Source organism: Arctopsyche grandis, chromosome 4 (assembly GCF_051622035.1).
Source record: "Arctopsyche grandis isolate Sample6627 chromosome 4, ASM5162203v2, whole genome shotgun sequence".
Classification (NCBI taxonomy): Eukaryota; Metazoa; Arthropoda; class Insecta; order Trichoptera; family Hydropsychidae; genus Arctopsyche; species Arctopsyche grandis.
The window spans coordinates 12,275,931-12,294,167 of NC_135358.1; the positions used below are offsets into that span (position 1 = coordinate 12,275,931).

At 32.9% G+C, this 18,237-nt stretch overlaps 2 protein-coding genes across 2 annotated transcripts in view; one reads left to right on the forward strand and one right to left on the reverse strand.

Moving 5' to 3' along the window:
• Positions 1 to 5,172, forward strand: part of m (zona pellucida domain-containing protein miniature) — a 103,169-nt gene extending 97,997 nt beyond the window's left edge. Inside the window, exons 5-12 of the mRNA XM_077429348.1 lie at positions 1,441 to 1,588; positions 2,310 to 2,408; positions 2,492 to 2,668; positions 2,751 to 2,873; positions 2,976 to 3,084; positions 3,181 to 3,396; positions 3,869 to 4,118; positions 4,203 to 5,172. Of these exons, the coding sequence (XP_077285474.1) occupies positions 1,441 to 1,588; positions 2,310 to 2,408; positions 2,492 to 2,668; positions 2,751 to 2,873; positions 2,976 to 3,084; positions 3,181 to 3,396; positions 3,869 to 4,118; positions 4,203 to 4,820 (1,740 nt within the window). The 3' untranslated portion in view covers positions 4,821 to 5,172. The remainder of the gene's footprint in view (positions 1 to 1,440; positions 1,589 to 2,309; positions 2,409 to 2,491; positions 2,669 to 2,750; positions 2,874 to 2,975; positions 3,085 to 3,180; positions 3,397 to 3,868; positions 4,119 to 4,202) is intronic.
• The window catches only part of LOC143910667 (uncharacterized), a 384,446-nt gene that overhangs the window by 203,726 nt on the left and 162,483 nt on the right, over positions 1 to 18,237 (reverse strand). The window lies entirely within an intron of this gene.

The window sequence follows — 18,237 nt, forward strand, 5'->3', positions numbered from 1 at the left end:
ATTTCCGTGAGCTTTCAATGGCACGTATGTCACATTGCTCAGTCCCGAGTGTCACCACACACTTGACACTAACGAACCTCTGCTTCTAGTCTTCACCTGGACCCAATTAATTACAGAGTCGACGACCACCGGAAGGTGCCAAATACCAATAAAATCAATTCGCAGCCGAAAAGTGTCGGAATCTTATTGTGAACGTCTGAGAAAGCGGCTTTACCGCTTTTCGCACTGAACCCAACTTTATATGGCCCCCGTCGATATCGAACGTTTCTATCAACAATAAACCATAAAACTAATAGTAATGGCTACCATATTTTACGAGCGATAAACTAATAAAACCGTTTTATGAGAAATCATCGGAAAAAAATCGACTCTCGCACATGGACGCTCTTTGTTGCATACGGATGTAATCTTTTCTAAACGAATCGTTTCAATTAAACATAGCTGTTTTTTAATGGTTAAGATTCATTCTACGATTGATATACACCTACATACGTACATACATATGTGATTTCTCACTTTCCTAGAAACGGTTTGAGTTGAAACTAGGCTAATTTTCTGTGAATACTTGTGTACTTGTATGCAGATGTTAGTCTCATTGTAACTAATTCGCATCCAGATGATGAATTTTCTCTATGTGCTTACGTATATTACATCAGTTTATTAATGTTTGCTGTTACTTGCTAGTTTGTTTATGAGCGGTTTTCCGATGTGTGCTTGTTCTGTAATTTTCAATGAAAGAAATACTTACGCATTACAGAATATTATACGGACAAGCATTAGGATCACGTAGCTGACCCAAAACTTTTAACGAGCTTGGATAAATGGTTTCCGTTGTTGGCGGGCCGGCATTAAGAAAAAACTGCAATAAAATATTATGTTTTTTATACAGCATTTTATGACGCATCGTAGTCCCCCCCATTCATTTTCACGTACCATTTTTCAATATCATCGTTTTGGATTTTTTTTTCTCGTGCACTCTCCTGTGTATATACATATGTACAATACCGTTGAAAATCGACTTTAATTTCATTTTTGCAGACGCGCAGAGCACGTACGAGAAACGGCATTAATTAACTGTTCAAAAATTTTCGTCGATAATTTCCATTGATTAATTGTGTGTAAGATGCGCTTTAAAAATATAATATTATATATTTGCTTCGTTTTTAATGATAAAATATTTGTTTTTGTTGCTCAAGTGGGAATGCATTTTTTCTTTCTACTAGTTTTTTACCATACCAATATTAGAAGTACATTATTATTACATATTGCATAACGTTTCTTATTAATATTCATATTTAAATACCATTCACTAGTGTATGTGTAATTTAATGTTTGTACAAGTTCAAACATATAATATTTTGACATATTATTACACACGTCTATTATATTTAACACTATTTTATTGATATTGAAGATTAATTATGGTGTTTATTTTTCCAGATAGCGTCATGTGGAGGAGAATTATGGCCATTAGAACGACCGGATGGCATGCCGGTCATACAATCACTAGAAGTTATGTGTGGCAAAGATCACATGGATGTACACTTATCTTTTTCACATCCCTTCGAGGGAATAGTTTCATCAAAAGGTAAAATAAAAATACTTTTCATACTGAAAGTTATTACAATTTTGTATAACTTATTTTAACGTCGATTTTATTGGTATTTTCGAAGTTGGATGCAATGTGGCGTATCCGATAAATGCTCAATTACGATTCGGATCAACGTTTGAATGCCACAACGAGACCACGATTGTCCAATGTTTATACCATTGATGGAATTCCTTTTCTACTCTACTTCTTTCTTACAATGTCGAATTTTTATTTCTGACGTTGTAATATTGACGGATATAATGAAGATGTCGATCAGTTCAATCGCCTTCTTTTCGATCATCAATAAAGTTAAATTTCCGTGAAGTTTCCACCTATATAATCAAATGTGCGTATCAAAATCAAGATCGATCGTGATGTTTTATTTAATTTTTTTTATTTTATAAATCTTAATTAACATCACAGGATATCGAGTAGAAAAAAAGGTGTAAAACGAAAGGTTTCATTATTCGTAGGCTTACATTTACACGTTCGCTTCGAAATGATGGGTTCGGAAACTGTGAAATTAGAGACTGTGCGCTGAAACGGGATGTTCCCTTCGCGCGAGATATCCATCGATGTACTTTAATCTGGGGCTTTTCCAATCACGAAAGCTTCCACGATCGTTCCGACGATTTGAGATTTTGCTCTCGACTCATATCAAAGTACGCAATCGTGAGAATACCAAAATGCTCACATCGTTTATTTGAAATCGTTTCAGGACAACACGGTGACCCGAGATGCGTATACGTACCACCATCTTCAGGACAGACGTTCTTTTCGTTCAGAATCGCTTATGCTAGGTGTGGCACAAAACCAGGTAATTGTTATTTATTGTATGCTGAATTTAACTTTCTATAATATTATTCATGATACTGACTTGCGTTTATTATTGTTTTAAAGATCTTCACGGCCAGTTTTATGAAAATACTGTAGTTGTGCAGTATGATAAAGATCTTCTGGAAGTTTGGGACGAAGCCAAAAGGCTTAGATGCGAATGGTTCAACGACTATGAAAAGACTGCTTCCAAACCTCCTATGGTTATTGCCGATTTAGATGTTATACAATTGGATTTCAGAGGTGGTTTTTTTAATGTAGCCTGCATTTTAAAATAATTATATTATTTATTATATTTAATTACAATTATTTTTAATTTCTGTAGGAGATAATGTTGACTGCTGGATGGAAATTCAACATGGAAAAGGTCCTTGGGCTCCACCAGTTAGCGGAATCGTTCCACTTGGTTCAACACTTACATTAGTTGTCGCCATCAATGATTATCGAGGTAATCATCGATAATAATAAAAAAATATATAATTCTTAATCACATTATATCAAAATAACGAGAATTAAAAAATTAACAAATTGATATGATTGAAATTTTCAGGAGAGTTTGATATGAGAGTTAAGTCATGTGCTGCATCAGATGGAGCTGGACACATAATCGATCTTTCGGACGAGGCAGGTTGTGTTCTTAGGCCGAAAATGATTTCCAGGTAAGAAAGAGATTTAAGATTTATAGTAGTAAACTAGTGAAAAAATTTGTAATATCATTTATATATTATAATGTTCCGTTATTTATGTAATTAAAGGTTTTTGAAAGCTAAAGCCGCTGATGACAGAGCATCGGTAATAACATATGCATTTTTTCATGCATTCAAATTTCCCGATGCACTCAGCGTTCATATAAAATGCAAAGTTGAGATCTGCAGACACGGATGCCTTGAACACTGTCAGCTTAACAACTCACCAGGACAGTATGGACCGTTGGAGAGGAAAGATGAACAAAACGACCGACAACAGCTGAGGTGCCGAAATATATTCATACATATTATTTTATAAAAGTTTTATTTATCAAATTTATTCAGAGAATGACGATCAAATTATCGAAATTGCATTACTCATTGTAAAAGTACTCGTATGTAGTTCGTAGTTAAAACACGTGACTGTCTCATTCTCATTTCGTTGCTCACAAAAATTTAACTGATTCTCTTCTTGTCATGTTTTGTTTATTTGACTTGTTATAAACAAGCAACGCTAACATATTTAGTCTAATTTAGAAATATAGCATATGGGAAAAAACTGTCAAAATATTTTTTACCTACAATTTTCCCACACACAGTGTGAAGCGCAACAAAAGAAACACATTAATCTGTATGTGTTGTAAAATTTAATATTAATGAATCGTACTTAGATACAGATTCATTGAACATTATAAAATCATCTTGTCCTTATAAAATATGATTGGATTAAAATAACGATTTATTTAAAAATTTTCAGACCCGCACTATCCGATGGTATCGAAAGCAACAATGTCAAAGACGATGTCGCATTATACGAAGACGTAATACAAGACGGAGATGAGATGGCTCTCATAGGAGGACCACCGCCTTTGAGTGCTCAAGCTCATATGCAGAGATCGCCAACTTCTCCTCCTCCTACACCACAAGATTTCCCACACAATTATCACGAAGAGGATGATATTGATGGCGAAGAGTCCTTGGCTGATTTACTCACCCGACCATTTGGGGTTGCTATATAAATCCAATATAATATTAAACGATTGCACGGATGATTGTTAATATCATTAATCGATTTATTTTTATTATTTTAGGAACAACGTAGACCAAGTCATCGTGATGGACAGGAAAGATTCCCTCACGGACCTCGACAGTTGGAAGAAATTGATCTTGAAGAAGAGGGCGATGAGCCTTCTCCGTTACCAGCACCACTTCCAGCTGTTGCTGGACCGAGAAATCTTAATTTGGATTCGATGCCACTGCCACATATTGACTCAAAATCAACCAGTCCAACTCCTACGGAAAGACGGCGTAGATCAATTGTGGTTTCAGATAGAAAGGTCCGAAGCACTGACGTTGGCGTCAATGGAATATACGAAGTTATTTCTGAAGCAGACTTGGCTTTCAGTCCTGACAACAAAGCAGAGGCTGTCACCGTGTTCCAAGGAAGAATAAGGGAAGAGGTCGTGTATGGAATCTGCTTGCCAGTACCTGGTTTCAGTGCTCTCTTCGTCCTGGTTGCCGTTTCGGCTGTTGTATCAGCTCTGGTTGCTGGAGCTCTTCTCTACCGCTACCAAGTACAAAGGGAAAAAGCAGCAAGACAGGTGCCAGCAGTTCCAGCAGCTCAATCACTCGCCTCGTGGATGGCTTTGAGACTCTTGCGGGCCAGAACTCCGCCTACCGAAAGCACATCGACCCATCAAGAAAACTAAAATCCTAAATTAGATTGAATCTATTGACGAAATTCTAAAGGGACGATGGTATCGTTGATTGCAACGAATTCCAAAGTTTTCCAAATAACGCGACGCACTGATCAAAATGCAATAATCGAAGACTTGATCCAAGAAATAATAAATTGAAAGGATTTTAAATTAAAAAGTGTTAAAGGTTCAAGTGTGTGAACACTCACAAAAGGGTGATGATAATGTATTTTGTATTTTGACATTCCGGATTTTTTAGGCGTAAAACAACAAATCTGGGCAAATTTGCAATAAATACTTAGTGACTAGATGCGCTAGTTTAGATTTAGGCTATTTATGAAATACGATTGCTAGATTAATTTACAAATAAATAAATAAAAATGTATTCTGTTCGTAATGTGTAAGTATTGGTCCTTCTGCGTTTTCGAAATAAATAAACGCCAATTTAGAAGTTATTAATTGAAAACTCATCAAATTTTACAATAATTTTCAAATATTCAATAAAACGGACCAATGAAAACTGTATATAGGCTTAAGTCATTTAACTTAACCCTGTATTTAATAATGTTAAATAGTAACAGTACGCATAGCAAAATGCCAAAAGATAAAAAACAATATTTTTTTATAAATATTAAGATTACTTTATCAAAAACAATTTATTATTCCGATAATAAATTAAAATGCATTTATTTCGCGTTTATGACGCATTTACGTAATTATTTTCGACACGCTCGTTTTCACATTGAAATTTAAGGGTTTTTTTATGGTTGCGGTTCACTCACTAAATTACTGTTTGCTTTGCATGCATATAAATATATATGTATTCCTACAGAGACGTGCACGAACTAAAGGTACATATAAAAAGACACAAAGTAAATCTACAAATATTGAAAAATTGATATTTAATTTAAAATAAAGTAAAAAAAATTCAGTGGTTATATACATATGTATACTCGTATTTTATTACTATTTCTGTATTGCTGAATTATTAATATGACACATTAAATTATACTTTGTGCATTTTATTAAATATGCTATACAATGGCATCATCATTTTTTATTAAAAATGTATTTCTAAATAGAAAAACAAAAGATTTTATATTTCAAATATTATCTACTGATGTGCTCGGCACGGCTCTGTTGACATATTAATTTATATGTAAAGATTTTTTTTAATTATAATTGTTAATATTTCTAATTTTAATTTAAATTTATGATATGCAAGTCAGTAATTTGTGTAATATATTGTTTATTGTCAATGTGAGGCGTTCCAAAATTTTAACTTTTTAGTTGTTAATTTGTAGAACAGTATTTCATATCAAAACTCGTGTCACAAATCGTTAATAGATAAATAATTAAATTATTCTTAATTTGACTTACTTCTTTAATGTTTTATTTTTTCTAGAGTTTTGAATGGAATTACATAAAAAAAAAAATATATATATATATATATATATATATATATATATATATATATATATATATATATATATATATATATATATATATTGATGATAATATTTATTATTTATTTTATTTTGTTATTTTGTTGGAATATTGATGTTCCGAGATACACCTGTTTATTTGCTCAAAACATATATTTTTTTCGTAAATAAATTTATATCAAATTCACATTTGACATCAACATATTCTGTATGTGAGAAGTGTTGCTGAACATATTGGTGCTTCATTTAAATGAACTTAAGTTTTCTAAATAATCTATTATTTATTAATGAAAGACCATTTTTGTACAGAAATTTAAGCATTTTTAATATTATTTCTAGATATTGATTTTGTACGAATAAATTACTATTCCTAAATTTAAATGAAATTCAATGGAGTATATACATATATTTATGTCAATCAATCGAGATTTTAGATTTCTAAATCACATTTCAAATTTTAAACTCAATGGTTGAACGTATCCACATTTAATTTTAAGAAATGTTTGTAAGTTTCAAGCATTGTATTGTTGAAACTTATATTGTAAAATAAATGCTCTCTTAAGTTTTTGCCATTATAGAAAAACCTATGCTCTAAAACGTTTCCGTCCACTAATTTGGTGTCTTTTAAAAACCGAGTACTTTTAATTTATATACATATTATACAGTGCATAATCGAAGAAATTTCTTGTGTGGAGAATTATACTTTATATCATTTAAAACTTTATTTATTACTACTTTATTGACAAAATTGTTGTTTTGTAATGAAATATACGAATTATATTTATAAACGCTTATTTTTACTTTTCATAATGATTTTAAGCCACATATAAACCTGAAGCTAATAAATAACTAAATGTAATACATGCTTTTAATCACTTTGAAACTTTAAACTATACTTTTCGACCAGCATCATGAGTGCAACATCGTGGCCGACCAATTTACGTCATCTTTTTAAAGAAATTCACACGCAAGTCGTAAGTACGAAGCGTCGAATTCCACATTGCATTAAGTCGATCTCACCTTAAGCAGATATTCAAATTGAATATTCAAATGGACATATTGGGTCAATTGTAAGAAAAAGAAACGACGCTGATTTTCGTTGCAAACTTGCGGTTCTGTGATCTAGAAATAAGCGCCGTTCTGGTCCTTGAACTAGAAGTCGAACATTCGAACGATCTTATTATGTATTACATAGACTTTTCTATCGAGTTTTTTTATCGGTTCCGTTTGGACCCAAATGTAGACCGTCAAATGGGAGACACCTCTGGTCGCACTTGTTTCACTCTTCCGTTACTTCCAATTTGCATAATGATCGAGACGAAATCAAAGAAGGTCAATTTGAGGTGCGTTCGGTATAATTGCCTTTTGTTGAACGCTCACATCAACAGCATTCGTATCGAAATGTTATTAATGAATTCAAAAGAAAAAAACTCGTCAATAATCGTCAACATATTAAATAATACCCACTATACATACATTTATGTATGTACATACATACTTTGCAAATGGAGAAATTTGTATGTGAAAAACATAACGACATTTTACTCAAGCATGAGGTTAATGTGTAAGCAAATATTTATTAGATAACGGTAATACCGACAATTATTGAAATCACCATACACTTGCCTTAACCCTTTGACCGTGAAACGATTACTTATCTATGCAAACAATAATATTTAGCTTTCAACGGAGAAATGCGATATATCATCAAAGAACTTTAAGTATGCAATAGCACACGTTCTACATGACAGATGGTAAATTATTCTCTATTGACATCATTATCAAATGACCCTTCGCTTTAAAATAACCTTGCAAAATAGGCATAGTAAAATTGCACACAGCCAAGATTGAACACCACTGCATTAAACGTAAAGTCACGTTTGTGTCTTGACCCTTGTGTTTACACGCATTTATGCAAATTGTTCGCATCGGCACTTTAATGGCTTTCGAATGTGTAAGCCATATTTTTAAAACATACTTTGAATTGGGATTAAATATGTATATATGTATGTACATTTGCATACATATAGGTAATTTTTAATTGTTTCAAATATTTTACCCATTTCTTTAGTGGAATTTCAAAACCTAAAATTTTCTCATACGTGTTTAAAATTTTAATCATACCAACAATAATATCGTATAAAAATACTCTACTACATTTATATATATTTATATTGTTATTGATTTATGTTATTTCAATACATAGTACTCGTTTATTTATTTACTTAAAATAAATACCATATTTTTTGGTATGTATCTTATGATATAAGTATGAATGAAGTTTTAAGCGTTTCAAAGTCCGTTTATATTATCTAGCACTGCAAGTCAACAGCTTGGCACAACACTGCACAGAAAAGATTACTTATATCCATACTATACAGCAACGCCCGTTTTTGGCATATTCATACTGCAAGTGCAAGGCAAAAAATCAAGCAAAATCAGTTATAATACAAATTATATAACAATTGAGTTTTGTTAGCTCTGACATTTTTACGAATGTTTTATAATTCAACAAATAAATGTAATGAGTACCGTATTACGATAACTCTAAGAATGTGTTCAAAACAAAAATGTGACTTTCCAACTTAATTTACTAGTCTAGTGACGTTTTCACGAAAATCTAACCTCTCCATCTAACCTGGTACAAAATTAAAGTTGAACCGAATTTTCAGTTGTAATATATTTTGACCAGTTGGAATGTAATTCGACATATGAATCAACTTACGTGAGTTAGACGGAATATATTCCAACTAGTCAAAATATATTACAACTGGAAATACAATTCAACTATAACGGTAGTTGGTACCAGGTTACATGGAATATATTTCAACTAGTCAAAATATATTACAACTGGAAGATACACTTCAACACACACTGTAAGCATTGCATTCAAAATCAACGTTCAGCCATGACATAGTTCAAGTTAATTGATGGCAAAATCTCGACATTTCGTTCCTACAATGATGACTGATTTATGAGTATCGTAAGCAGAAAACCATGTTAACACTTTCGGAGCTGGTTTATCCTATAAAAAAATGTGTATACACACATTGAAGAATTTCAAATACGCATGTACTGGAGTGAAAGGTGTTCATGAAATCAATTTTAATCATCGACTGATGAATGGCAATAGCTTCATGGATTGACGAATAAAAGGAACAGATAACAGACATCCACACAATGTACATACGGACATAAGGGTAATAATATATGTACATTGAACACCGGCCAATGTGACTTATGTATGTCGTCGAACGTTTCACGTGTAATCAAAGTCTCTTGAAATCGACGGACTGAGTTATTTTTCAGCAATAAATATTGATTAATTAATTTTATTTGACAGTTTTACCGGCGATATCCGTGTAAATTACCGTCACTGGTCACTGAATGATCCGCGCGGCCTCTCTGTTTACCAATGAAATATTTCGCCTACTGGCATACTTTATAATATTGCTCACGCTGATCGAACGATACACTAGGATGCTCATCACTATTTATAGCTGAAATGGAAATTCTAATGATAATAATAAGTAATTTATATAAAGCTTGAAAGTTTTAATGAGTGTTTAGCGTGGCTCGGAAGGTAGAAATTTTAAAAAAGAAACAAACAAACAAAGAATTTCATGTTTACCAAAAACCGTTTGGCACTGGTCGCCACGCGGGCGTTTTTTTTTTGGCTTAGTTCATTTTTCGAGTATTATCCTATTATACAGTAGACTGGGGTTTTCATTAAAAAATATGATATGCATTTTAATTAAATACATAAACAAGTACTATGTATTGAAATAGCATAAATCAATAACAATATAAATATTTTCATGTTATACATATGTATGTATATTGTAGATAAGATCATCCGTCGTTTCCTTTTTTTCTTTGTTGGGGAGGTTCATACCTTAGGCTTGCACTTATATTTGACGACATCGGTTCGTTCGTCAGTAACAAACACTATTTCCTTTTTAAACTATTCGACTCCTTTGTGAGTATTTCTTTTATATAAAATGAACAATAAAAATAACAGTAATTTCATGCAAAAATAGCCTCAATGAACGGATATATATATGATAAGTATTCATTGCAGTTATTTCTTTTCAAAAGATGCGAGAAGAATATCAATTTTATGACTGGTATTCGTTTTTTATTAGTCCCGAAAATAGCCTGCATGGCAACCACTGATCTATGGTATTTAAAACAGTGGCGTGACTATTTTGAAAGGGGGTATGCGGTGCATGCAGGCCCTTGAGGTTGGGGGGGGGGGGGGGGGGTGTTTAAAAAAATTTGTATCTTTATTTTAAAGACAAACGATTATATTTTGCAAGAAAATCAATTCATGTATGAAAAGCAAATTCTTTAAAGAGTATTGATTGAGTATTTTCCCTTTGCCAGTTACTGTCGGTAATTAAAATGAATAAAACACTATAGAAAAAATTCAATCGGTCAATCCAGACTTGGTGAACTTGCTATATCAACTATTGAATATAATAGAAAATATCTTTAAAATATGTAATTGCAGAATTCACAAATTAAGAGGCGAAAAAGACATTTAAAAGGTGTAAGTATCTTCAAATAGACTCATTTATTTATCTTCAAATAGACTCACCAGGTGATTCATGAAACTTTTATCTGTCAAAACGCCAAGTATGTAAAAAGGAAATCCTATGGAAAACACATTACATCGATACTATAATTCTCATTTCTGCTAATATTAAAAATACTATGAAGAGGATGGGATCATCGATTGAGAATACTTATGCTTAATAATTTGTGCATGAATAAACTACATAGTTCGTTTATCAATTTGGTCTTTTGTGTAAACTAAAACTTCGTAGATTTCAAAATTCACCGCTTCGAATTCAAACAATTTAAGATGACTTCAATTTCAATCAACCTTTTATATCAACAGTGAACCAAATTCAATTTTTTTCTGAATTTTGAATACAACTAAAACACAGGTGAAAACATACATACATATCTGTCCTAATACTGTTTAAATTGTGTACCAGAATTTTAAATGGAAACTAAGCACAATCCATTAGAACTTGAAATAGCCTAATTTTTAAACACTCGTAACTTTTCTGATGAAAACCACGAGTTCAATGACATCATTGATATAGTTGTTCGGACAGCGTGAACAAACTTTTAACGCACACGCAAGTGCACATAATGATGGACACCTGCTCGCAAAAACACTTCAACATCCACGAGAGGTTTTTACTCACATAAATCCAAAGCTTACGGCTAATTTTATAAACGATTGAGCAGAATACAATAATAGATTCTACATCGTACTTCAACTGGCTCAAGATTGAATTCTATTTACACCTGCAACTGGATCAATACTATAGAAAATTTAGCTTAAAACCATAACTGGACAATTCATTCACTATCTATGTGCTTGCTGAAGAAATACTACAAGAACTACTGACCCATACGTTTATATACAGTTAGTAGCACTTGTAAGCTATAGCTTAATATGGGTATGCCATAGAAGTTATTGAGTGTGTGTGTGTGTGTTTGTGTACTAAACAAGAGTAAACTTATAAGGACTCCTTTGCTTCAGAAGTAATCCTACTTGGAGATTTGCGTGGCCCAGCAGAATTTTCGATTGTAGCGGGCTAGTTTGGGTCGTTTGTTGGTCTCGAACTCAACTTGACCGACATTCAGCAAAACCGGCTCAACATTCGGTCGGTTTTTATCGGTGCACACCAGCGGGCGCAATTGGCGCTATAATGAAAGGTTACCGCATAGATTCCGCTCCCATAACACTTCGAAACACAGACCGAATGAGATAATGAAGTCCAAAATTACGTCCAATACACTCCCACATGGACATGAAAATATAAAGCAATACATGTACATATGTACATAATAGCGTTTATATTCAGTCAATTAGATTGTGCAAAGTCACCTGTGGCCACCATACAATACTTCAAATACTTCAAAATATCGAATTCCGCACATATTTAATATAACAGCTCGAATTATTTTATTTTAAAGATATACATATACCTGTGGTATTTCCAGGATGAGATTTGACTTCAATCAACGATGTTATGCTTGATTCTTTTAGTTTGCACGTGTTAAATTATGATCTTATGTTCGCATAAGGATGTACGCATAGTACGAACGAGATCGTTTCCCGGAGCGTTATTAATGCGAAATCGTGATTACACATCGCTGGTCAAATATCAAGGGTTAATTTGATTTGTGCTTTTTTTAATTCAACTGGTCGAACTCAAAAATGACAAGCGAAAAAAATGGAAATGGCGAACTGCTTGAACTGTGACCTGAATGGCGCTCCCAATAGTGATGCGCGCAGAGTTAATGGAAACTTCGATCTTCGTCATTTCCTCAATACTACACAAAATTGAACCAATTCTAATGCAAAATTCATTTAAATATCCTCTTTAATGTATTAAATTTATAAATTTAAGTAAACTAACTAGAATTTGGTTGAATTTTCCGAGTTTTCCACTATGTGTCAGAGAATCTCGCACTACGATTAGTACGGAGAATTTTAATTTAACTCACACATGTGTTATTTATTAATTTCATGGATGCATAATGTGACGAGTATATCTAAAGTTTTGGCACGTATGATTATTTTCGCTAGTGAAATTAACGTCACGTACTTATACGGGTACGTGTAACGTTTCGTTAATTTGACGTGACTGTGATGAACCTCCAATTACACGCTAATATACACACGTGTACCAGGGCCGATAGTTGAAAAAGTGAACCAAGTCCCCCATACGATATGCATAGACGATCTTCCGTTACTCAGTTAACACGGCTAATGTCGATCCTCTTAGAATACGCCACACACTATGCGTGGAACACAAAACTACTTTGACAATTTGATAATGTCATCTTCGACTTAGCTATTATTTTTATATTTTTAATTAAGCACCGAGACAACTTTCTGGAAATGCTACAAAGAAAAATTTACTTTACTTTACTTTTATAGACATTTAGACACAAATTTACATACTAGTTTGTTTATATACGAACTATTGATTTTAGATACTAGCAGTCAAAGTACTAACAGTCAAAGGCTACCTTCAAATGCACTCACCAGGTGTAGTATGAAACTTTTGAACTGTTTAAACCTTTGAGATGTCAACACGCTTAGTATTTAAAATTCAGAATTGGAAACCACATTACAGCGTTGTTATAAATCCCGTTTCCGCTCATATTAAAAACATTTCAACCCAGGGTATGCATATACCTGCACATACGTAAACCATCCTCATTGTACGTATGTACAATGTATGTACTGTACGTATGTACATATGTACTGTACAATGAGGATGGGATAAACTAGTGCTTTACTAACTCTACTTACTTTACTAACTAAACAATTACTTTCATGTCACGACCCCCTAAATCTGAAAGAATTAATTCCCGATTTTCCCACATTTTAACCATTCAATTTCATTCTCGGAAAAGAACTCATCTACTTTCTTAAATACATCTATTCCTTTTATTGTTGATGAAAGTTCCCGACAGAAGAGAAAATCATCAAATAGTTGTAATTCATATTGATATTTTACAAAAATTGTGCGCAATTTGTAATATCAGTAGTTTCATCGAGCTGTATTGCAAAGTATTTGCTTTGTTTAATCCGAAATATTAATTGACTTTTAATATTATCTGCCATGCATTCAATTCTTCTTTTGATTGTATTATTTGAGCAAGGAATTGACTTTAGCGCTTTTGCAATATTATCTTCGTGAATGACTTCACAAATTAATTCACGGAAAAATAAATATGTTTTCATATAATGTGTTATTATTTAACAGATTTAAATATATACATTCCCTAAATATGTAATGTGGAAAAATATTCATAAATGAATATTTGTACTTTCTACTGAATGATTTTCGCGGCCCCACGAGATATCCTACGGCGCCCCAGGGGGTCGCGACCCCCAATTTGGGAAGCAGTGGGATAAACGATTGAGAATACTTACACTTATGCTTAATAGTTTTTGCATGAATAAACCAGTTCGTTCGTCAATTTGTTATTTCATATACATTATAACTGGCCGCATTGGTTTGTGCATGAGTACACTGGTATGTTCATGAACGTACGAAATGTACACATGGACTGTAACATATACAATTGTCTGTCGGAATTTTAGTTGACAAAATTTGAATCATTAGCAAGAACAGTAGAAGCTATGTATGTTGAACAATGGTAACCAAGTCAGTGGTAACTAAGTGTATTTAATTGGTTTCCATATCGATTAATCGACATTCAGTACTTGTATATTATAATGTGAGTGTATATCGTGTTTTCGGAGTTAATGCACCTTGAATGGGTTATACATTTAATTCATAAAAAACTGTGATCTCAATAGAAAAATTATAAGGAAGTACAATTAATTGGGAGTAATTCATTTGCCCCGCCTATTCATCTAGGAAACCAAGAATTCATACATATGCCGGCAATAGCCCATCGGTTGGATTGGATAGGTATGTACATATGTCTATATTTTAGTTATATATAAGAAAAAACCTGTCAAGATTGAGGAGGTCGGCGGATCATGCCCATTTCGCCATTAGACAGCCGCCCAATTATGACTAGAGGGGCTATGAAGGGGGAGGAGGTGTACTGCGAAAATGAAAGGGAGGGAGTGATGGGGGAAAATAGCATGATGAAAAACGCTCGAGAAGATTTCATTAATCTTTTTATTAGCGCTCACGTCTGACACATTAATTGATGATGCGCGGCATCGTGCGCAATCAATTCGGAAATTATGTTTACGCCCCGAGCCCCGACACCACACATGGACATGGACATGAAACTCCGTTGTCGCCCCCAACATACATACATACACTCTCCTGTCAGGACACCATGGTCGAGGCTGTCCACACGTTGTTAGATGTGTCGTCACAATTTCGATAAATCGGAATGTCAATATTTACACTATCAAAAGTGTTCACATATCATTCTTCAATGTCATCAATCAATTCTCTTCAAGGGGCTTTTGACTACCATTTTTCATTTCAATTAAAATTTCAATACATTCTTATTTTTGTGCCGTATCCGTGTTTGGATGTAGACGACTACCACAGATTGACATGCTGTCACAGACAGTCTGTGAAAACTCTTCGCCGTGAAATCTGTGAAAACGCCGAAACAATTTTTCGAGTCCGAGTCGTTTTTGAGTTTTCGAATTGTGTTGATGTTCCGGAGCCAAGAAAACCCCTTTCTTTTAAGTCACCGTTCACCCTCTACTTTTCCTAATTATCCGGCTAAAATATTTCAGTTTCGCTACTACATACATACATATATAGCTATCTATTTTTGTGAATCAGCTGGGGGACCACATGTCAAAGGATTATATATTGTTCATACTTCTATTTACATATATATGCATATACAAGAAATGAAATGACTCTTATTAAAGAATTGAAAATGCATCCATATTTTAATCATATGTTATTTCTTTAATTTTAAGTATAAATTTCGAATATTCAGAAGTCTTTCTCAAGGGATTTACTCGGAACACTTGACACTTGATATTATTATTTAGTCTTTGGTTAATATTAGGTATTAGATGTATTATGAGCATTTATAAGAATTGTAAATAGGTTTTTGAGCTATTTTTCCTATTATGCTGTACATTAACATTTGAATAATATAATAATATGATTACTAACAAAAATAAAATAATTGTAAAATAGAAAATGATCAGTAGATCAGTAGCTATTAAAATAGATATAAGATGCATTATGAATATAATTTAGTAATAATAAAAAGCATTTAAAAATCAAAAAATATACACATATATTATTTTTATTTTTATGATAACTTCTCAGCCAACAATTAAATCAGAATATTATTGCCAATCGAATATTGCTAGCAGATTTAGATAAGAATAAATTATTTTAGTTATATCAACTTAAGTTTGTTCAGTATGATTTGATCGCAAATAGTATAAGGAGTACTAGAGTATAAACCTGTTATACGTAAAAGGAATCAGGTTAAATCATAAACTAGAGATAACTAATTGCAAAACTTTATTGAATGATCTTTATAATTAGATTTGTAAAATGAAATCAGTCGTCTAACCGAAGACTTTTCTTCCCTCAATTGTGTACCACGTGAATCAATCACTATTTTTTACAGTATATCTTGATTATTATATGTATGTATATTTATACGTTTAAATTTGCACATTTTACAAATGAGGTTATTCTTGAATGAATTTTCTCAGCGAGAAGAATAGTATGCATTGCCATCAAAGTTGACATGATTTTTGACAACGATCAGCAAAGCATAATCATATGGTTAATATGCGAGAGCGCTAGTTTCATCTCGGGTAAGATATGGATGTTCAAAAGATCGGTTCAGTAGAGCGCTTCGCAAATTCCCAATTTCATACGCTTCCGATACAAAAGCGATCGAGAGGAAATTTCTCACCCATCCGAGTGCGGGTCGTTCCCAAGCCGCATTTTTGTCTTTGTGCTCGGAATATTCACGCGAAAACAAATGTGTGTTAACTATTTTTCATCGTCGTGTAATCGACCCACATTTTCGCGCATTTTTTTTTATCACCACCGCACACATACACACCATTCCGATCATGCTTACGTATCGGCCGAAACTTGACCACATTTAGACTCATTTTTTTCTTCTCCACTTCTTCTTCTTCAACTTCTTTCCGACCATACGATTATTATATACAACCTTGTTTGATGGCCAAAGAAGTATATACCGTTATGTTTGACCGTAAACAAACTCGCGCCAACACATACGCACGCCGACACCCGGTACAGCCTAAAACCCGAACTTATACCATTGGGGTATTTTACATACCATTACTACCATCATACTAATTATCATATAATATTCAAATTAAACCAGGAAAATATTTATCCAACAAAATCTATCTAACTAAAGCGCTTGTCAGAATTTTCCTACAGTTTCCATATTTGGCTACTTTATCATTTCTCAAGTGTTTCAAAGTCCCTAAAATCAAATGAACTTCATATATTCATCTTATAAGACTGGAGTTTATATAGGATTGTCAATTTTCTTTGGAAATACAGGGATCTTTCGAAACTAAATAATGTTATCATGAAAAATCTTGACATATTGGGGTAAAATTGATGAGGCCGTAACCATTATCTTCTATTTGTAATATATTTTGACTAGTTGGAATATATTCCATCTCACCCGGTACCAACTACCATTATAGTTGAAGTGTATTTTCAGTTGTTATATATTTTGACTAGTTAAAATATATTATAATTATAAAATAGTTAAATTATATTACGAACTACATAGTTAAAATATATTACAACTGAAAATTCAGTTCAACAGTAAATCGGTACCAGGTTAGGGTGGAGATGTTAGGCTTTCGTGAAAACGTCATTCGACTAGTACATATTGAGTTGGAAAGTTACATTTTTGTTTTGAACACATTCTAAGAATTACCGTAATACGGAACTCATTACCTTTAATCTGTAGCAAATATGAACGCATTATTGAATTATAAAACTTTCGTAAAATCATCAGAGCTGTCAAAACTAAACTGTTATATTACAACTGGTGCACATTGTTGAATGTGTATTTGCGCTTGTAGAGATATAATTTACTAGTTAAATTGCATTCGAATATTAATGACCTGAAAGACCAGTCGGAATATATTACAATTGAAAATATACTTCGACTTTAGCATAAAATAAACAAAATACTCCAGACGCGATTCTCTATTTAAAAAAATCCCATTGACATATTATTAGGTCACGTAAATAAATATTATAATATATATTTGTGGTCGAAAACTCGATTTATAAATTCGTTACAAAAAAGTACCATAAAGGTTACCTGACGCCGGCATAGGGTTGGCTATTTTATAGTTTTAAAAATTTATATTGAAATTATTAAAGAGATTAATTTCAAATGACAGACATGTTTCTGGCCTAGCCAAAGCTAGGAGGAGGTGGGGGGGGGGGAAATCCGTTCTCTGA